The following is a 22,760-nucleotide window of genomic DNA, read 5'->3' on the forward strand; positions in this document are numbered from 1 at the left end:
GTCGAGCATCAGTCCAGGTATAGAAGACATAGAGTATCTTTATTATCTTTGCTGCACGCCAGCTCAGGATTGAGGATAACTGTAGAACATAAAATGCACAAGTGGAGCGGAAAATGCACTGAGAAGTCTCACTATAGCTAAATATAAAGTTGGCTTGTCCTGATGATACTAAGGGCCAAAATACGGTTAATGAGGGAAGCGTGACCTCCCTAATTCGTCCCCCTGTTCTTCGATTTTGTTTTACGCATTCAAGAAAGATATGTATTGTCACAGTTAGAGCATTGATTTCTATGATATTACGGCGTCAACTGTTCGCAATCTTATCTGTATTATTTATGTTTGCAATCTCTACCTCCCTCCTTTTCTTCAGTTCACGGCAACTGGAGTAGCTGGTCTCTATGGCCTAACTGTAACAAGCCGTGTAACGGTGGAAACAAGACAAGAAAGCGACAGTGTGATAATCCTGAACCAGCTTTTGGAGGGAAAAACTGCGAAGGTCCGATAACTGAATCTGAGCCCTGTAATTTGGACAGCTGTCCAGGTATGCATTTCGTCGATGAAGTTGAATACGATTTTATATGAAGGCCAAGGTTTAAGCTGCATGAATGCTCTTAGCCTATGTGAAAGAGACAGTAAGAAAAACATGTGTTAAAACACCTTCTTTCTATACTTTATTTCGGGTTATTTTCAAAGCCTTCGCACAAAAATGCGCTAACGTGAGAAGGGTCAATTGAGGTATACTGATGCAAAAGAAAACACAGGTAGAAGTCGTGCAAGTCGTGACTAGAGCTGTCTATTTTCCTGGAAAAGGTAGTTGCCCCACGCGACCACTGTGGTGACCCGACTGTATTTATTTATTTATTTTGTCAATATTTAACTGCTGATGATAATTTGACCTTTCTTACCGCTGAATGACTTTCTTTATATTCCTGCGCTAGAAGAGCCTCTAGACTAGTTATAGATTGGTTTCTTTTCCCTAGCTGAAGTGATAAATTACAAGGTCAAGTTCAAGGAGAAAATTTGGAGCAGTCATCTAGCAAACCCTGTTAGTCTGCTGTACAGGGAGCTTAAGGACGAAATTCAGGAAATGGTAATTAAACGTTGTTCCGTTGCTTATCTATACCGAACTCATGATTAATTCGATTAAGGTAAACTATAGAAACTGATTGTCCAAGACGTAGTCAAAGAGCCAAAGACCAGAACCCATGGTCTATGTTCCAGGTATAAGTCCAGTACAGTCATGTGTTAGGCTGTTGGGCACTATCCAGAAGCGGATCTAGGGGAGGGGCCCTGGGGGCCCGAGCCCCCTTATTTTGGGTAAGGGAGGGGGAAGGGTAAAAAAAATCGTAGAAGGAAGAAGGCCGACAGGGCAAGCAACCCCCCCCCCCCTCCTAGCTCAAGGTCCGGATCTGCCACTGCTATCCCTTTCTATGTTTCATAGCTTCTTATACGTCAAACAGCCCAAAATCGATTTTCTGGGAAACGGGCTGAGAGGAATTCTAACGGCGGCGCCTTTGGCTCGTAAATATAATTTTCCCATTTCAATGCTAAGAGTGCAAATAATACCACGTTCAGTTTTTTTTTACATTGCAAAAATAACGATACCGAACAAACAAATAAAGAGCATTACGTGAAGTGCTTCTTTGTTGTGTTTATTTACTTGGCTACACATGACATGGTTATGACCAAAGAGAAGAGGAAAAAATTTAAAATTTCCATGTTGACTGAGCCTTAAAGGCTGGTTTTCATTAGCGCATTAGCAAAAGCATAAGAATAAGCCGACATACACAGAGGCCCGCAGGACACCTAAGGCCATATAGAGGCAGTAAGGTGTCGATAATAAGAGCTTTTTTATAGCAAATGTCCTAACAAAAGACGTGACTTAGCAGCACCTTACTGTGTCTGCATAAGTTGCCTTTACTTATGCGCTAGCGCACATCAGCCTTTGAGTAATTCAATCAAGCATAATCAGCTGATTTATATTATTTTTTCTTTATCAAAAACTTTAGATAGTGAATTTTTACAAAAGAAAAGGAGAAGACGTGGCTGTGAAAGTCTTGGATTTCAGGTAATTTTCTTTCCCTCTTCAGCAACTTTACAGTTTCATAACGTTTATATAGAAGTGACTGAAGTATTTGCATGCCACCGAATTAACACAGAATTCGAAAAATAATACTGCTCGGGTGGTACGGTTGCTTACTGGTTAGAGCCCATTCACTGTCCGGGTCCAGGCTCTGGATGGGATTACTTTGCTGTGTTCTTGGACGAGGCCCTTACAGTTCCTCTGGCGTCAAGATCTATAAATGGGTATCTTCAGAATAAAGAAGCTCTTTATGATTAACTCACTGCACCACGCGGAACATGGGACATCGTATGGAAGATATAGATCCTCAAAGCATGCATAGTACAGTGACAATATGAGATACGTTTCCTTCCTTTTCTTCGTCCTCTCATAATCGGGTAATACGCCGTTATGCCACTTATTGTTGTACCGAATGGCACATCATCCTTGAGCTTAGACCTCAGTGTTCTCTTCTGGCTTGTAACATTATTTTCAATGTCTAATCGAGTAAAAAAATTCGCAAATCTGCTAACTGTTGAGAAATCGTACCGATAACTGATGCGTTAGTCAAAAATGCACGTTTCCCTGTGGGTGACGATAAAGGGTGGTCCATTCATCAAAGTTTCTGGTATTTTGAGAGGCCCTAGTGATAAATACATAATATATAGATTTAGGCCAGCCTAAAAACGTAGCTCCTGGGCCGGGTTGTTCAGAGCCAAATAACCCAGGAAAAGGTAGAATTTTGAGGCCAGGTTTTCCGTATATTGTTTGGCCTTCTGTTTTGAGTTTTGATAATCACTATAAACACAAAACAAAGCAGCAAAAAACAGTTGTATAGAAGAAAAAGTTATAATTCGGTTAACTTTTAATCTCGGGTTAGCGTTAACCGGCTTCCAAACAATCCTGCCCTGTTTTCAACAAGTTAACCTGAGATGAGCCCGCGATCCAATCGAAAACCAGCACTTAATCAGCGGTCAACTTTAAAAAAACATGCGACCTCAATAAGCTGTAAACTTGAGCCTGCGATATGGTCACGTGATACTGGTCAGCGGATACCTTGTTTTGACAGGTATCAATTGATGGTAACATGGATGTCCAATATCAAAGAAGTACACGGTAAACCAAGGCTGCATGTCTCTGTCAACCAATTATTTGGAGTATAGCGGCCATGTTGCGCGACTCCGTCGTCGTCGCCGTCGTGCGTACGCGCCCACGAGCAATACCGCTAGCCATGATAAGCATGAGAAAATCAACTCATGGGTTTCCTTTTCGTTCCTATATGAGTATGGGGCTCCGCTTGGCGGCCCTTCGGGCCGCCGGAGCTCCGCTATTAATTAGCAGGATTCCTCTAATTACCCACCATTTCATTTCGGACACTGGGAACCCAGTAACAAATATTTTGTTTTTCTTTATTAAGGAATGGAAGCGTCATCGCTAGTTTCAACGTCAGCTACTCGTCCATTGATTCGCTGCAGATTGTCATCTTGCAAGAAGAACTTGCTGGAGGAATGCTGGGTAATTCATCAGCGGAATTACTCAACATCACAAGCAATTATGGTAATTAAAATAAATATCGTATCATAAATATACAATTCTCTAAAATGCATTACGCCACCCTTGCAATCACGGCATGTAGATCGCCTCACACGGTTAGAAGTTCCTATGATAAAAATGTATCAGGTGAATTAAATTACCGTTACAGAAATGAAAGCGTTTAAGAATTAAGCTAAACCGTACAATTCATCTAATAGAATTACAGATATTTTGTCTCAAAACGGTAGTACCATAAAAAGCGGGTATACTCCTCCACGAGAGAACCGTCTGAGTAATTCTTATTAAAGCTCACAATCAACGCTAAAAAAGGTTCTATTATTTTCTTGCAGTTCCAAATGAATCTCCAGTTATTCTGGAATCAAACAGTACCACTTCAACGGCTATCAGACTTAAATGGTCAGAGGTTAAACAACTAAATTCAGCTCCACTTCTTGGCTATGTTGTCGTGTACAAGGAAATGGACAAGAAGTTTCATGTCAGTGCAATGAAGTCAGTGGCTCCTACGCCTCGGGAAACAATATTGGAAGATTTGAAAAAGTTTACAAACTATACCATACGTGTGTATGCTTTTACAACAAATGGAAACGGAGTGCCGAGTGATGCAATATCTTTGAGAACTCAGGAAGACGGTAAGTCTGCAGCAGTCTAGCTGCACGTGGCTTAGTCTTAGCTACAAAATAGCTAGGATCATGATATACACGTATATGTGAGGTCAGTAAGCAGATTTTAACTCGAGGTCAAATGAACTTCCATTAATTGGACTCCCTTGCCTAATTTGACAAGACAACGGTCTTCGTTTTACAACAAGAAGTGGCTCTCTGTATGATTAGGCGTAAATAGGATATCTGGGATATGGTGAGGATGATTAATATAAAAACGGCGTTGTTCTTGATGATGATGATGATGAGTGGTTATGGTAACGACATTATATTGATGACGCTGACTATGATGATAACGACGACAATGAGGATAGTGAAAAATCGCAAACAGGATGACCAAAGTTGAGGTTAACGATGATGATGATACTGAAGATTGATGATTGATGATGATGATGACGATGATGATGATTAAAATGACTATAACGGCATTGTTAAGGTAAAGTTTACCTCAGGCCAAGTAACGGAGCTTATCCCAGTTTCTGCAGCACTAAGTGACTAGGAGTATTTCAACCACACCAATCTGTCATTCACTTAGCCATAAGATTTTTTCTTTTTTACTATCATAAGTTCCGAGTGAGTCGCCACCAAGCACCATTATCAAACCCACGAGTTCAAGTACAATTGGAGTGTCCTGGAAGCCAATCAGCCAAGCACACGTGCATGGCATACTGTTGGGATACGAGGTTAGATACGCAAAAAATGACGAAATACCACTGACCTGGGAAATCAAGACATTTGATGTAGATGCACGTAAAACGGTGCTACGTGATTTGGCGAAATTCACGCCTTACAAGGTGGTGATTTGCGCCAAGACATCCAAAGGTTGTGGCAAGGAATACTCAGCCATTGCTCATACTTGGGATGATGGTAAGTTGGAAACTGACCGGTAATCTTACTTAGAGCTCCAATATTAGTTTTCAAAGGACTTGTAGGTATCACTGATGGCAAATCTTAAAAACTTTCGTCCAGTCCAACAATCCCAAATCCCAAATTCCTCCGATCCCAAATCTTCACAATCCTTAATAATGTCTGTTAGCAATTATTGCATCTTTGATATTTTAGAACCATTGTGAACCATTACCTTAAATTTATTGCGATTTGACCCAGTTTTGCCAGCGTGCAGCTTGTCTCGTTATGTTGTCTCCCTGGTCCTCGCCTATAGAGGACGTTATCTTATTACAGACTAAGGGGGGCCTAGGGTGGAACTTGATTTTGATCCTGTGTATCACCCTTCAATGAAACGTGAAGTTGCCAACACAATCAGTTTTCTTCAGTTGTTTTAGAGGCTCTTTCTCTATTATTTAGTTTTATGTATCGTTTTATTTTGCTTCTTTCTCTTAAGTACCCAGTCGGCCTCCCCAAAGCGTGACAGCTCAAAACCTGACGTCAGAATCCTCCATCGATGTCACTTGGAGTCCAGTCCCTGACGCTCACGTTAACGGCATCCTTGTAGGCTATTCCGTAAAGTATCGAAGAATCCTAACGGCAGACAGAGAAGTGTTTGACACAGACGAGCATGTGCTGACAGTTGAACCAACCGATCGCTCGATTACCCTTCTTGTTCAAACGTACTCGACTTACAGGATTCAGGTGGCGGGGTTTACTCGGGAAGGGGTTGGACCCTATAGTCTTGTGTATGCAGGTAGGTGTTTGTAATTGTAGATGTGCAGATAGGAGGAGAGGAGAGCAGATAAAGAGAGAGAATGTGGCTGAGTAGTTAAAGTGCTGGAATGCAAGGACTTGTACTATAGTGGTCTTGGGCGCAAGCCCTCTCGGCCCACTCCGTCTACTCTCTGCCACGATGGTCCCCAGTTGGACTATTTGGGCACGGCTATAATTACGATTCGTTGCCAGGGTCAATGGCATATTCATTTACGTTGTCTGTTGTCCATTAAATTATTTAGGCCCTAACACACTGGATCAATTACAGTGTGAAAGATCTCTTGTAATGCTTATATATTTTGATGGCTACAGAAACTTGCCGTTGTCCAAAAGTCCTTTACACAAACTACTGGTCGACGCCTCCTTATCTGAAGGTGGACGAGGAAGACAACAAACCTGAAGGAATCTTCAGCGAAATTATCACAGATATGATCCATACAGCTTGCGGGATTTGTCCTGGACACGGGGGAACAGGACATACAAAAATCGACATTGTTTCAAATGGCAAACAAAGATCGTCTGCAAAGAAAAACGTCTTAGAAGTGCTCAAAGACATCGATGACATCCCACAGATTAGTTTTCCAATCTACGGTAACAAATACATCTCAAGATATTTGGCAGACTATGCTTACATCAACCTTGCGGAGTCGCCTGGGGTGGCTTTTATTGCGACCAGTAGTCCCCCCGGATCTGCTGCAATGAACATGATAAACGCGGTTTTTGACTGTGTTCCAATGATTGTTTTGTCGGCATGCATGGCTTATATATCAGGATTTGTTATTTGGGCATTGGTAAGTAAATGCGTCACTCCGCTCGTGAGTGTTACCTGATAACCCTATGAGAGGTTCCGTTTATGAACCCATCAGTCATTTCTGTCTTTCCAAAAAAAAAATGTCATTCATTTCATGCCAGAAGAACATTTAAGATTTAAACTGACCTTATCCACCAGCAATCTCTTTTTAGTTTTAGTACAGTTTTGATCTACTGTTTAACGTTTCACTCAGAGCTATTCTGGTGGTGACCCCCGATAAACGATAAAAATGCATGGGCTATTGTGTGTATAACCCTTTTTAGACCGGGCTTTTTTGATCACCTCAGAGAATATTTAAGACTGCGTGATAAAAAACCTTTGAGGGTATTTAGCAAAGTTTACGTTGAGGTACCCAATATGAGTTAATGTAATAATAAATGCGCTCTCCGGCCAAAGTATTGGTGAATACATCTTTAACTGTAGTCCTTGGCATATAAAAGCATTTGCCATATTTCATTTTCTATTCATCAGGAATCAAAGTATAACCCTGAAGAATTTCCACCCAATTTTATTGAAGGTATTGCTGAAGGATTCTGGTGGTCTTTTATCTCCATGACAACTGTTGGGTGAGTAGATCATAGCACAATCATTTAACCTGCTCTTGCTTTTTAATATAACGCCTATTTTTAAAGAGTGTTGATGCAATGAAATGTAGAATATTTCAAAGGAGTGCTTCAGGTATGTTTTAAAAATCTTGCCGCACAGTACTCCCGTTTTTTTTTTGTTCACGAATACACGTGCAGAATAAATCGACAGTTGATATCAGACTGGAATACTGACCGTCTGATGCATAAGGTTCCCAATGAATTTGACCTTTCCGCCTGTTTTAATGATATTGCTTTGTTTGTGTAAAGGTATGGTGACCGGTCGCCTCGCTCTATCCCTGCTCGTATCTTTGGTATCATATGGACTTTAATAGGACTCGTCATAATATCAGTTCTGATTGGAGCACTTGCCTCGACACTCACATCTATTACCGTGGAACAACCCATCATACTGTATGGTACAAAGGTAAATTTGCTAGCTCCTACCTTGTTGCATGTAGAACGTGGAGAACATAAATAAATCTAGACGGCGAGTCAGACGCGGGGAACCCTTTCTCAACTTTGCAGTTATTTATCAGCTGCTAGCCTGCTTTTTAAGCTTTCTCGTTCCAATATACGCCTGATTTCGGGGTTAGTAAGTGCTGTTAAATTAGCTGTACACTTAATCCTAGCCAACTCGGAAACACTTGACATCAGATCGAAAGCTGGAAATTAAAACTCTAAAGCATTTTGATCTGTTAAATGTAGATTGGAGCCATCCAGGATTCTGTGGAGCATCGCCTGGGAATTCTCAAAAACGCAAAAGTAAACGAAGGTATGCAAGAGTAATTAATGAAGAGTAGCTCGCTGGTCACGTTTCGAAACTGTCAAAGTTAATGTCGAGGAAAAGGTTGTTGTTATTCATCGTGGTAGATGCAATAATAAAGTGTATTATCGTTTGTCTCACGATGTAGTCACTTGAGATGTAGATCGCGACGTTTCGACTGCTTACTGCTAGTCTTCTCCAGGCGATAAGGTCGACTGATTGTACGGTATCATTTATATCACAAAGGTCGGCTGTGATTGGTGCATTTCGATCCTCCTATTGTTCCATTGTTCCGGCGAGTAGCTGTTCCCTCAGCGGTCCGCTGTTGTACCGTTCTCCTGTTGTTGTGTTTCTTGATCGTGGGTATCCATGCTTCAGGAATTTCGATTCCACTATCCCTGTTGATGTTATTAGGGTGGAGTCTTATGTGAATAGCTTCCTTGACCCTACGTGTGTACCAGTGAGGATCTCGATCAATAAACTTGACATCATTCCAGATAGGATAGTGGCCGGTCTCGTGGGTGTGTTCAGAAACGGCGGAGGTCTGCGTACGGGCGAGTCGTATATCCCTGTCGTGTTCTTTGATCCTCTCCTGCATAGATCTCCCTGTTTCCCCGATGTAGACTTTGCTACACTCACAGGGAATCCTGTAGACAACACCATCTTGTTTAGCCGGGTTGACAGTGTCCTTTGGTCGCACTAAGTGTGACCGAAGTGTCGTGTCGGACTTAAAGACGGTGCGAATGCCTTGTTGTTCTAGGCAGCGGCGGAGAGACTCCGAAACTCCTTGGACATAAGGTAAAACGGCGGTGGATCTAAATTCCGCGAAAGGCTCTCTTCTTGGGGTTGTTCGTGCCTTTGTGATCTTCTGTACAAAAGAGGAGGGATATCCGTTAGAAACAAGTACAGATGACAGATGTTTCTTCTCTCCAGCGATTACTGATGGTTTGGTGACGAGACGTTTAGCCCGGTCGTACAGACACTTCACAATACCGCGCTTTACTGACTGAGGGTGGTGTGAATCATACGCTAGGTACTGATCAGTATGTGTTGGTTTCCTGTAGACACTGGTGGTAAGGTGGCCATCAGGTTCTCTGTAAACTGACGTGTCGAGAAAGGCGATCTTGCTGTTGTTCTCGATCTCCATGGTGAAAAGGATTGATGCTTGTTGACTGTTCAGGTGTTGCAGGAAGTTAGGTAATAGAGAAAAACGTGTTAAAATTTTACGAGCAGGCTACCCATTTCTCAGTCCGACAAATGGTATTCGCGATGGCTAATATCCAAGCACGACAATTTGAGCGCGGCTGTTGTCAAGAATCGTACGTGGAAGACGCAGTGCTTCAATCCAAGATTATTACGTATACAGATTGTGTTATTGTTACTTTTTTTTGGAAGGGGGAGTGGGGGAGAGGGTTAAAAATTGTTACCGGCAACTTGTTAGCCAGAAAACTTCACAAAACGTCGAGAAGTAAGTTGTCATGGAGTAGGGGACGGGTGTGAAGGGTACAATTCTAATACATGTAGTCACCATTTGTTAAAAGGAATCTCTAGATAAGCGGTGGCTTCGATACGTTAGAAGGACCAAACATTAACAATCGCTATATAACGAAATACTGTCCATTTCCTACGACAGATAAAGTAATAGCTGTCATTGAAGTAAGTTTCTTTCATAATTATTTCTAATATTCTCGCATGATTATTTCATCCACAGTGCAAAGTTACAGCAATGTGGAAGAAATACGAATAGCACTGGAAGATGGAGAAATCGATGGTGCTCTCTTAGACACTTATGTAGCTGCAGAATATAAAGAAACACTTTTCAGTGACAAAATATTTGTTAAAAAGATTTTGGACCGTCCATTTGGTTACGGAGTGGTGCTGTCGGGAGCGGCTGTCAACGTGGAACAAAGATGTCGGGATTACATCGACTTGCGAATAAGTGAAATATTCCACATCATTCAGAATATGACCAAAACACTCGACGTAAGTATTTTTGAAGTAAAAAGTGTGACACATCTTACAGGATAAATCGAACCAAATGAAGGCTCTGGCGAATAAAAGGTGACACATAACGGCCAAAAGGCCATACCACAAGAGTTAATTAGCATCCTAATTAAATAAATAAAAAAAAAAAAAACTTACTCAACCTAAGATTTAACAACCTACTTGTTACGAAACGAAGATTTTAACTGATGGGCATCTCTGTTAGTGTCACATGGATGATCCTGGACATTTTCGTTAATTTTCTCTCCTTGACGTTGTATTTTTTTTTCACAGGCGCCCGCCCCAGATGCCAAGGTAGACCAAAATACGGGATTATTTGACAGCTCATCTGATATGTTTCGCATGTCTATGATTGCCCTGGTAGGTGTCTTGGGCGTGGCTATCTGTTGCGGACTTGCCTACCATTACGTGATATTTCTTCCCCGAGGAACGAAAGGTACGTTAAAGGAGAGTCGTTGCGCTTGAGAAAAAAAAAACTGTTGGAAACAACGCTACATTTACTCGTTAGAAAATAAACGTAACGACAGTAAATGCAATAAAGTAATCACTTGATTTAAAAATTTGAGAACCTGAGAATTTGAATCTGACAGTTGCGGAGATGTGAAGAAATCTATCTGCAAATTATAAAACATGAAGTAAAAAATGGCAAGATCCAGTTATTGCTTGGTCTTCACTTTTGTAAGACTTTGGAAACTGTCGAAAACATTTGCTTAGTTACCCTGTACCTTGGAATACTTAAGCTATTGGTGGTGGCAGATTGCAGCACCCTTTCGCGCTAGGCTAGTTTGGTGTATCAGGCCAGGAGGGCGGCTACTGTGCAAATCGCAGGTCTTCCAATAATATTCCGTATTCGTTAAAGAAAATTGCTCTGTTACAACAAAAACGACGCTTTCAGGCGAAACTTCTAAGAATTCAGTAGTTTCTTCCTCGATCAGTGCTATTGTAATTTTCTAAAATTTGTGCTGCAGGCAAGGTTTCACTATATATGAAAGAACTCTATTATTAATTTGCTAATTACATCATGTTGTGTTATTGCAGAAAAACAGTTGAAAACAACTGCAACACAGTTCTCTTACAAAGAAGCTCTCATCACAGACATGAAAGAGTTTGTAGACGAATTCTACTCTGTAATGTCAGCCAAGATATCATCGATGAAAAAAGAGCACAAACGCGAAATCAGAGATATTAAGAACAAAATGAAAACTGCAACGTCAGCTAGTAGATCTGTTAAACTTTTCAAACAGTCCAAGGAATATATCGTAAACAGCAACGTCACAATTTCAAGCTGGGCCAGTGAGAAGCAGTACGAGTTACACAAACAACTTTGTCAACTGGTCTCAGAAAGCAGGAGTCAACTTCAACAATGAGATTCATCTGACATTCCTCAACGTTCAGTCTTTGCAAGTGACGTGAAGCATGAAAAATCTGTGCATCAAGTCAAGAGAACCTAGGCAGTCAATAGTCGAGTGTGTTCTGTTAGAAATACCCTGGATCCGTAATATAATATATGTTATGATATTCATTTATACGTACCTGATCCCATCTCATGATAGCTTCATACAAACTCATATTTCATATATGACTGCGGAATCTCCTGACATCTACCCTTTTCCTATGAAAAATCTACGATATCCTAAAAACCAAAACATTCAATTTCAAGAAAATGATTGGAAAAAGGTTCCCCTCTTAAGCGTATCAGGATCATCCGTGAGGGGGGAGGGGGTTTATAAACAGGGATGTGGGCTTATAACGGAATGGGCATTGGTTTCAGCTCTCATATCAGCTCATACGCGTGTGGAATGTAGGACTACCAATACTCATGACCTTGATGTATTTACACTAACATTGCAACCACAAACGACATGTACCTGTACATTGACGAATAAAAGTGTTTTCATAAATTTTTCATAAATGTTTTATCGTTTATGTTGTCCATATTAATAAAACTTATTAAACGGAAGCCGTCAAGTAATTGCACGGCAATCATGACGGGACGCACGGGGCTTCTACTGTAAGTACCGCAGAGAAATGGTAGGAAATTTTCCTAGCAATCCTTACATACTCTCACTAGGGATCTTCGTCTTGCGGTAAGGGAAGGCGTCATAATCTGTTTCAGTGACATGTCGATAATATTAAATAAAAAATAAACCAGAAAGGACCGATGGAATATGAGACAAGCTTTAAAATGAAGTCACGATATTAATAGTGCTTTAAAAGTAAATAGTGCGTTCGAGTCATTCCCGATGCTTTCAAATGATGGCGGACTCCACCAGCGCCAATAATTTGGAACAAAACAAGCTCATTATATATCGGATCACGTCTAAACACATGCGAAGATAGAATTGGGCAGGAAAAAAACGTGAGCGGACAAAACCGGGGAATTCCGATAAATCAAGTAATCCCGCAATGATGAACGAATCACACAACATGAACCTTCCTCTGCTTCTCCCCCTGAACCAAGGTCAGATCTACGAACTGAACTTAAAGATACCAAAGTGCCTACGAATGGATGTTGAGCGCGGCGAGCAGACGTAAATGTCTTGTTTACCAAATGAAAGCCATCACAATAAACTCTGAGCTTGCATCGAGATGCTTGTCCGGGCGTAAAGGAGCGTTTGATTAATCAATCTAAAACAGATCTTAAGGAATAAAAACCCAGATGATCTGGAATACTTGTCTGAGTATGTCGTTGGCAGTGGGAGCCACGTGCAGTATTATCATGCTCGGCAATTGAAGCTACTGTGTAGAAAATATCGCACAATTACACAGCCAAGGGCAAAACAAGCGCGAGGAGAAACTTAGTACATGGAGCTAAGATAGATTGTCAGTGCTTTAGGTGACCATGCACGGCTACCAATGGCTTGGCCAATGGCTTGGCCAATGGCTCGTACACGCAACAAATCATAAAAGTCCGTAAGTAACGACCTCCGAAAGAAGTAAGCCCACCCCCCATCCCCTGAAAATAGAGCAACTAAGGTCCAAAAGTATATAATATCTTTCCAATCAATAACCTGAATAGTGTACGATAAACTGATGACGATTCAACTAGGGAAGGTATAGCTTGTTCCAGGAGGCGTCATGAAGCGCCCTGGTAAAACAAAATTTTCATCAAGTAACAAGAAGGTACTAACATGACCTTTTCTTCAAATTGAAATTACTAAAATTGACAACTTTGCATCATTTTTAACAGGAACGCATAAAAAGAACGTTTAATCATATTGAAATTAAAAACTCGACCAAACCATTTAATTATTTATAAAGCAGACTAACGTAGCAGTTCCTCATGAACAGTAAAAATAGTTTAAGGTATCTTACATCACGGTCTACATATAAAGTGCCCACCCATGTGCCAGTAGCCTGCGAACGCAGACGTATTTCCGGCTGTCACTTGGTTACGCCAAAAATAACGTCTGCGACTCCGAGCCAGGAAACGATTTCTGTGCCGTAATGACTTTTGTTTCTCCTTGCCCAATCAGATTCCATGATAGACTGAAACTCGAGTGCTCCTCATAGCAAAAAACTCGCGCAGTAGTTCTGGGGCTACTTGAGCTAAACTGTGATTGGCTTAAAATTCCTACGTCACAGAAATCGTTTCCTGGCTCGGGTTCGCCGACGTTATTTTTCGGCGGAACCAAGTGACACCGGAAACACGTCTGCGTTCGCAGGCTAATGTGCCAGCAACATAACGACAGACTTCCACAAGTGAAATACACGTGTGTAGATTTGAGAAAAGGCCAAATCTAGCATCTTTAAAAAGTCCAATAAAATTACTTTAAAATGCCGACACCAAAACCGCGAGTGTGGTGCATCTCTAAACGCGCGAGAACTTACTAGCGAAAAGAAAGTTTATAAAGGCGAGAATCTCTTACCCAAGTACTGTCCAAATCAAAAGACCTCCACAAGTGAAACACACGTGTGTAGGTTTGGGGGAGGGCTAAAAGTAGCATCTTTAAAAAAGTTAGGTAAGCATTGGTTGGGATCCCCGCACCTTAAACGCGGGTGAGGCGCCTCTTTAAACGCGCGAGAACTTACGAGCAGAAAGAAGGTAGATAGCGGCGAGAATCTCTCACCCAAGCACTGTCCAAATCGATAGTTTTGCAGAAGTAAAATACACGTGTGTAGATTTACGGAAGGGCTAAAAGTAGCAGCTTTAAAAACTGAGGTATGCCTTGGTTTGGATCCCTGCTTCTAAGTCCGAGTGTGGCGTGTCTCTAAACGCGCGAGAACTTACGAGAGAAAAGAAAGTTGATGGGGGCGAGAATCTCTCACCTAAGCCCTGTCCAAATCGATAGAATTCCAGAAGTAGAATGCACGTGTGTAGACTTACGGGAGGCCTAAAAGTAGCATCTTTAAAAAGTGAGGTAAGCATTGGTTAGGATCCCTGCGCCTAAACCGCGAGTGTGGCGCTTCTCTAAACGCGTGAGAACTTACGAAAGAAAAGAAAGTTGATATGGGCCAGAATCTCTGACCCAAATACTGTCCAAAATCGATAGACTTTTACAAGTAAAATACGCGTGTGTAGATTTGAGAAAGGGCCCAATCTACCATCTTAAAAAAGTCCAGTAAGCATAGTTTGAGATGCCGACACCAAAATTGCGAGTGTGGCGAATCTCTTAACGCGCGAAAACACGCGAGAGAAAAAATATAAATGGGCGAGAATCTCCAACCCAAGCATTGTCCAAAGCGACGTGCTACCACAAGTGAAATACACGTGTGTAGATTTGAGAAAGGGATAAATCTAGCATCTTTAAAAAGTCCAGTAAGCATAGTTTGAGATTCCGATACCAAAACCGCGAGAGGGGCGCATCTCTAAACGCGCGAGAACTTACTAGCGAAAAGAAAGTTGTTATGGGCGAGAATCTCTCACCCAAACACTGTCCAAATCGATAGACTTCCACAAGTGAAATACACGTGTGTAGATTTGGGGGAGGGCTAAAAGTTGCATCTTTAAAAAAGTTAGGTAAGCACTGGTTGGGATTCCCGCACCTAAAACGCGGGTGTGGCGCGTCTCCAAACGCACCAGAACTTACGGGAGAAAAGAATGTTGATATGGGCGAGAATCTCCAACCTAAGCACTGTTCAAATCGATAGACTTCCGTAAGTGAAATACGTTTGTGTAGATTTGGTGGACGGTCAAAACTAGCATTTTTAAAGAGCGTTGTAAGCATAGTTTGGGATCCCCACACCAAAAACGCGAGTTTACCGCATTACTAAACGCGCGAAAACACGCGAGTGAAAAAAAGATATAAGTGCGCGAAAATCTTTAACCCAGGCATTGTCCAAAGCGACGGACTTCCACAAGTGAAATACACGTGTGTAGATTTGAGAAAGGGCCAAATCTAGCATCTTTAAAAAGTCCAGTAAGCATAGTTTAAGATCCCGACACCACAACCGCGAGTGTGGTGCATCTCTAAACGCGCGAGAACTTACTAGCGAAAAGAAAGTTGATATGGGCGAGATTCTCTTACCCAAGTACTATCCAAATCAATAGACTTCCACAAGTGAAACACATGTGTGTAGATTTGGGGGAGGGCTAAAAGTGCATCTTTAAAAAGTTAGGTAAGCATTGGTTGGGATCCCCGCACCTAAAACGCGAACGTGGCGCATCTCTAAACGGGCGAGAACTTACGAGAGAAAAGAAAGTTGATAGGAGCGAGAATCTGCACCCCATGAGCGGACGCAAATGACTTCTACTGTAAGTATCTCTTCCCGGTGTTTTTTTTTTCTTTTTAATTCTATGAGCACAGGGCTGTCTTCCTCTAAGGCTGTGGGTGTAATACGTAAAAACACTGAGTTCTTATAAATAGTTTAGAAATTCTGCGCTCCAGTTCAAATTTATGTTGCTGGCACATGGGTGACCACTTTATATGGAGACCGTGATGTAAGATTCCTTAAACTATTATTACTGTACATGATGCACTGCTACGCTAGTCTGCTTTATAAATATTTAACTGCTCTGGTCGAGTTTTTAATTTCAATATGATTAAACGTTTTTTTATGCGTTGCTGTTAACAATGATGCAAAGCTGTCAATTTTAGTAATTTCAATTTGAAGGTCCTGTTAGTACCTTCGTGTTTATTGATGAAAATTTTGCGGGGTTTGTTTTACCAGGGCGCTTCATGACGCCTCCTGGAATAAGCTATACCTTCCTTAGTTGAATAGTCATCAGTTTATCGTACGTTATTCAAGTTATTGATTGCAAAAATAATTATACTTTTGAACCTTAGTTCCTCTATTTTCAGGGGATGGGGGGTGGGCTCACTTCTTTCGGAGGTCGTTGCTTACGGACTTTTACGATTTGTTGCGTGTACGAGCCATTGGCCAGGCGTTTGGCCAAGGCATTGGTAGCCGTGCATGGTCACCTAAAGCACTGACAATCTATCTTAGCTCCATGTACTAAGTTTCTCCTGGCGCTTTTTTGTTTTTTCGTTTTTTTGCCTAGCATGATAATACTGCACGTGGCTCCCACTGCCAACGACATACTCAGACAAGTGTTCCAGATCATCCGGGTTTTTATTCCTTAAGATCTGTTTTAGATTGATTAATCAAACGCTCCTTTACGCCCGCGCAAGCATCTCGATGCAAGCTCAGAGTTTATTGTGATGGCTTTCATTGGGTAAACAGGACATTTACGTCTGCTTGCCGCGCTCAACATCCATTCGTAGGCACTTTGGTATCTTTAAGTTCAGTTCGTAGATCTGACCTTGGTTCAGGGGTAGAAGCAGAGGAAGGTAATTCGTTCATCATTGCGGGATTACTTGATTTATCGGAATTCCCCGGTTTTGTCCGCTCACGTTTTTTTCCTGCCCAAGTCTTTCTTCACGTGTGTTTAGACGTGATCCGATATATAATGAGCTTGTTTTGTTCCAAATTATTGGCGTCGGTGGAGTCCGCCATCATTTGAAAACATCGGGAATGACTCGAACGCACTATTTACTTTTAAAGCACTATTAATATCGTGACTTCATTTTAAAGCTTGTCTCATATTCCATCGGCCCTTTCTGGTTTATTTTTTATCTAACATCATCGGCATGTCACTGAAACAGATTATGACGCCTTCCCTGGCCGCAAGACGAAGATCCCTAGTGAGAGTATGTAAGGAATGCTAAGAAAATTTCCTACCATTTCTCTGCGGTACTTACAGTAGAAGCCCCATGCGTCCCGTCATGATTGTCGCTTAGTTCTACTCGCTAAAGTTCTTGTTCTATTGCTTCAGACACTACTTAGGAGAGCCACAGCGTCGCTGGAAGTAAAAATAAATAACAGCTTAGCCAGCGGAGTTTTTTTTAATCACGCGATAAAATAGCTCTAAATCTCAAAGGAATGTTAAATAATAACCTATGGTTACGATCGAAAACAAAGAGAAAAGCATTAATTCTAATCCTCTCCTTCCATGCTGTGATGGTGCCTTACCACATACAGTGTGCGCCCCTCTCCTTCCTTTAGTTACTCTGTCAACAACGAAGACAAGAGCTTCGTACAGGAAAATCGTGTTTTATTAAAATCGTTGGAAATGGCAATGCACAAAGGCTATGTATATATGTGCTCGATGTGGACTACACCGAATAAAGATTTATGGCGAACAATAATAGGATAAGACAATGCCGGAATGCATGTAAAAAGCTGGTTTGGTTAAAATATATACCTGAACTGATGAAACTTGGGTTTTGTATGGTTTTAAACGTTTACCAAAGTCACTGTTATCAACTTTCTGATAGCTAAGTGTACAGTATTTGTATGATTGCAACATGATGGAATTCTGTCACCCTTTTTGATGAAAAAACTGGCGATATGTTTCAATGCCTACAGAATGTCTTTGACATTTATCAGATTAGAAAAAAAAACTCGCCTCAAAAGAGCAACCTTATGTAAAATTATTTAAACGATATTAAGCAATCCCCATTAATATTTCGCGCAAAAATATGAACGTATATTTACCCTGAACATTATAAGTTACTCAAAGCTCGCAGTTTCGTTTCTCGGAACGTCTAATGCCCGCGGACAAATATCCCATGATATGGGAAGTCATTGTTTGCATAGTAAAACTAGATTGTGTTTTATAATTGGAAAATGGATCTTAATATCAATATTTGTGTCGTTTTTACGTTGACGTTTCCATTTCCGCTGCAAATGTTTCAAATGGGGCATATTTCAAACTGTATCACTAGGCTGATATTGCCATACTGAATCTATCATATCTACCTTGAAGAGCTGTCAAGGACCTGATCTCTAGTCCTAGACAACTCTTTATCAACGTCCGGAAGAGCTCAATCATTGGAAGTTACAAAATATTGTGATGGGAACCATAACTCAAATTAATGCTGAAGCAATTTTAATGTTTCGCGTTATGCAAGGTTATAAAATGCAGTGTAAGCACGTCGTAAGATGTAAGTCCAACGAGATATGCATCCACATATTTATTCGCCGCTTGGGTAGACTACGTGTCGATGTTCAGTCAAACACTATTTCACGATCTCTTCACTTTACTCTTATACAAATTTGTTTCACGTCTTTCATCTTTTGAGGTGTCAAGGCTTGGATCATTGGATGTCAGTGAAAGGCAAACACTTCCCGGATACGATCTCTTTCTTGCGAAGGTAAGAGCTGCAGGATTTGGGGAATACCATGGCTGAGGCTGTTCCAGAATGCTCTTTGTTGTTTCATATCCAAGAAGTTTTGTTTTCAAGTCAAACGAATGTTCTCCAGGGCCATTGAATATACAGGATTTATAATCATATTTGTTGGGGACTCTTTGCAAAGTTTGACAAATTCTTTGGGTTGCTTCATACTTTTTCTTCTTGTTTTTATCTCTTCCATTGCTTGTTCGTACTTCTTTATCATCAAAGTGATCTTAATGCACATCTCAGAGCGGAACGAGTCCACCATTTCTCTCATTTCCTGAACGAGGGCCTCTTTGTAAGCGAATTGCGATGAGGAAACTTGCAATCTTTCAACTGAAATAAATTATATAGTAGAAGGAAGTCCCAGTTAAACTCAAAATATTGCCCAAACCTTAGTCTGAACAGTATGCGACTGTGCTTTAACCTGCTGACATGCAAGCTCGGGAATTTGAAAGGGATTCTTACTCAGGTAGGCTAAAACTTTTAAAAACGACTCATCCTTCACTCGCTTGTTTTCTTGTTTCTGTAACAGTGCCATGGAAACTGTACAAAGCTCGTTCCAATGATGTTTCGCCAATTTTCACATTGTACTGTCAGTTCAATTTAACATTCCTTTTCTGCCGTTATGAGAAAATCAGTGATAATCAATCCTGACTGTACACAGTGGAATCTGGGCAAGTACCCATTTAGAATACAACGTCTACAGTAGAGCTCTGCAGATCTTTATCTATTTACTTACTGTGCCTTTCAATAACGTGTGGACTTAAAGCTCAACCGACAAATGTGTTTTTCGCTACCGTCAATCAAATGTTCGGCGGCTCATCCCAGCTTCCGACTACGGCCGAGCACTGTTTCTTTGTCTGAACTGTGCTCAATAATTTGATTACCGCACGCTCAGCAGTAGTCGGAAGCTGGGAGGAGCCGCCGCACATTTGATTGCTTGTAGCGAAAAACGCATTTGTCGGTTTAGCTTTCAATTTTAGAGTCCGCATGTTATTGAAAGGTGCAGTAGAAGCTTCTGCTATATGAAAAATATTATTCACAGTTTACCTTTCTTTCTTTGAGGAACAAATATCCAATACTGATAGGTAAGTCCCGCAATGACAGCAACACCCAAGAGACCGAGAAGAAACACCAAGGCGGTAAAAAACATATCAGAAGAACCATCAAACAGTCCCGTACTTTCTTCCACTTCCTCGTCTGGAGCAGCCGGCTATGGAAAGATAAGGGGAGCTGTAACATTTAAGAGTGTGTTTTGCAGATTAGGTAACTTTCGAGGTTGAGGGAAAAGGGCTGCACAATATATAAGTTTAATAGGCGTGTGTATCACCAAAGGTTGTGGTTTTTGAACCGGTATTGTTTGGAAAGGGCATAGAGTTTGGCAATTTTGATCTGAACTGGGTATAGTTTCTAGTTTATCATTACTATTATTCATCTCTTGACAGGTGTGATGGAGAACTGAAACCCTTTTCTAATGTTTACGCGAAGCGAAGCGGTACCTGGGGAGGGTCGGATCTAAAATATGGCCTACGTTTTTGAGTCAATTTGAAATAAGGAAAAAATCCACATCTTCGTCTGAAGTAGGGTATAGAATTTAAGATATTCACCTACATCACCCAAAGTTTCCAGAAGTACACTCACGGTCACCTGCATCTCAGTTAAGCGTGATAGAGTAAAACTAAAGGTCACGAGACGTTATACTCTTTTAATAATCAAGCTGACCAAGAGATTGAAGCAGAAGCTAGTTGCAAGTGTTCATCAATAAGAGCCGGAGGAACATCCCGCGGATCTGGTGTCTTAGACGAATACGTAATGAGGAGCTTTGGAGCTTTGGAGACAAGCAGGGCAGGAAACGGTAAAGCAGGAGACAAAACAAAGAGCTTGGGATAGGATTGGCCACACGCTGAGGACACTAGACGGATACAAAGCCAGGAGGACCATAGAGTGGAACCCACAGGGGAAGCGCAAGAGAGGGAGACCCCAGGACACCTGGAGGCAAGAATGGCAGAGTTGGAGGAAAGACAGCTCACGTGTCGTGGACACTAATGAACGACCTATGTTCCATCAGGAGCGAAGAGGATTGAACTTGAGAGTAACGTTTTACTCGCACGAGTCGCACAGAATTTTATGAAGTAACTTACGTCTAGTGTCTTTGTGGAATTCTGGATGATGTGGAATATATCACTTATTTGCATGTCGATATAATCCCGACATCTTTGTTCCACGTTCCTGGCCGCCCCTGACAACACCACCCCGTATCCAAATGGACGGTCCAGAATCTCCTTTACATATATTTTCTCATTGAAAATTTCATCTTTATGTTCTGCGGCGACATAAGTGTCTAGCAGTGCGCCATCGATTTCCCCGTTCTCTAATGCTGTTCTGATTTCCACAAAGTCTTTGTAATTCCGCTCTGAAAACAAAATAATTATGCAAGTGAATATATGAAGGGTCATATCCTTAAACTGCGGAGAAAGATTTGAAGACATCAATGATCATCACAGTTATATACAAAACTTAAGCAGCTGTGAAATTAACTGGCTAAGTTGTGTATAGAACTGCGCTTAACATTGATGTCTTCACAAAATAATTATGAAGGTAAACTCATCGACAGCCTAACGATCCTCAGGTGCAAGCATCAAAGAAAAAAAAAACGTCAAGGTACGTAAAATGTTGTTTTGAAATAGCTCTGCTCAAAGTCAGTAATAAAGTCTAATAATTCATCAATTTTATGGAAAGGAAATCATGACTGTGACGGTGTTTGAATATCTGATGTTATTTATCTTAATCAGCACAGATTATTACGATTTTATTTCTCTATTTTCTCGTACGTTTTAGTTTCGATTGAGAAGATATACCAAACACTTAGAATCGAATTTGACCAAATTTCCAAAAAACCTCCAAGTTCGATAGAAATACTTGGCCACTGTTATTATTCTTAGCTGGATCTCGTTTCTGTGTTTGCAGTTGTGGTAAAACATGGTATTTCGTATTTGATATATAACATGTACATGAACTTCAAGAAGAATTAAAAGTTAATGTAGTAATATAAATTCTTTCTACTATAGGATATACTTCGTACCTTCGTTCACTCTTGCGTTCTTAAGAATGGCGATTTGATGTTCAGTGGAGTTCTGGATGGTGCCAACCTAAATTTGATAGTGAAGAGTCAGTCACATACTGTAATCCTTCCTTCAAAAGCCGTCGGATAGTTATCTTTCCGAGCACAAGATTGTTACAAATATATTCGTCTTAGGGCTGAATACTACTATACTCAGACGATTTTCTCAATTAGATGCTTCAAATATATTAATTCACTTTACGCCGTGTAAGCAAAGACTTGATTCTTTACAGTTAAGTAATGGCCGATTGCACATCAATTGTTGTCACGGTATTGGTACATTGGTACATTTCTACTTTAATATTCGAAAACATTTCTTCCAGCTACAAGTATAGAATATCTCCCAGCAATTTGTTTTGAGGCCTTCAGCAAGATTGAAAGTATAATAATGATTTTTTCTGACACTTCTAAGGCTAGCCTGAGTTGCGGACTTGCATGGGTATAATTATCTCAAACACACCTTTGCACCATAGAGAATTATGGAATGGTCGACATTTACAGATGTAAGAGACGAGGCAACTCCACCAACCAGAATACCGATGATAACAAGACCAGTAAGTGTCCAGATGATAGCAAAAATACGGGCGGGAATAGAGCGGGGCGATCGGTCTCCATACCTGTCAACAGAAAACAAAAAAGCACTATCGCCATCAATAACGACAACAGCAGCAACAAACAAAGCAAACTGTCAAAATAAATCATCTTTCAAGGGGGCCCATGTTACACATTTGAACTCATATTCTGGAGACTAAGGTATCAGGACAAATGACGTTTGCGTGTTGTCATAAAGCAGCTTGCCATTGCTACGTTTGAGTGAGTTTGTTGTTCGTAAGATAGGTGCATCGCGCCAAAGTGTCCCAAACCGCAGCAACTTATCCCAGTTTTCCTAGCATATTAAGCGCCTAGGAGCATTTTT

The 22,760-nt window shown here is 41.0% G+C and overlaps 2 protein-coding genes across 2 annotated transcripts in view; one reads left to right on the forward strand and one right to left on the reverse strand.

Annotated features, from left to right (window-relative positions):
• LOC145503409 (uncharacterized) overlaps positions 1-11,702 on the forward strand; it is a 22,945-nt gene extending 11,243 nt beyond the window's left edge. The window contains exons 11-24 of the mRNA XM_081482868.1: positions 371-541; positions 981-1,090; positions 2,010-2,068; positions 3,480-3,619; positions 3,946-4,245; positions 4,843-5,142; positions 5,618-5,917; positions 6,250-6,728; positions 7,220-7,314; positions 7,603-7,759; positions 8,041-8,107; positions 9,810-10,081; positions 10,376-10,538; positions 11,141-11,702. Coding sequence (XP_081338994.1) covers positions 371-541; positions 981-1,090; positions 2,010-2,068; positions 3,480-3,619; positions 3,946-4,245; positions 4,843-5,142; positions 5,618-5,917; positions 6,250-6,728; positions 7,220-7,314; positions 7,603-7,759; positions 8,041-8,107; positions 9,810-10,081; positions 10,376-10,538; positions 11,141-11,469 — 2,942 coding nt within the window. The 3' untranslated portion in view covers positions 11,470-11,702. The remainder of the gene's footprint in view (positions 1-370; positions 542-980; positions 1,091-2,009; positions 2,069-3,479; positions 3,620-3,945; positions 4,246-4,842; positions 5,143-5,617; positions 5,918-6,249; positions 6,729-7,219; positions 7,315-7,602; positions 7,760-8,040; positions 8,108-9,809; positions 10,082-10,375; positions 10,539-11,140) is intronic.
• A 6,832-nt stretch (positions 11,703-18,534) lies between these two features.
• LOC145503410 (uncharacterized) overlaps positions 18,535-22,760 on the reverse strand; it is a 30,660-nt gene continuing 26,434 nt past the window's right edge. Inside the window, exons 29-33 of the mRNA XM_081482869.1 lie at positions 22,305-22,461; positions 21,806-21,872; positions 20,865-21,136; positions 19,774-19,936; positions 18,535-19,056 (exon numbers count right to left, since the gene is read on the reverse strand). Coding sequence (XP_081338995.1) covers positions 18,785-19,056; positions 19,774-19,936; positions 20,865-21,136; positions 21,806-21,872; positions 22,305-22,461 — 931 coding nt within the window. The 3' untranslated portion in view covers positions 18,535-18,784. The remainder of the gene's footprint in view (positions 19,057-19,773; positions 19,937-20,864; positions 21,137-21,805; positions 21,873-22,304; positions 22,462-22,760) is intronic.

Source organism: Orbicella franksi, chromosome 11 (assembly GCF_964199315.1).
Source record: "Orbicella franksi chromosome 11, jaOrbFran1.1, whole genome shotgun sequence".
NCBI lineage: Eukaryota > Metazoa > Cnidaria > Anthozoa > Scleractinia > Merulinidae > Orbicella > Orbicella franksi.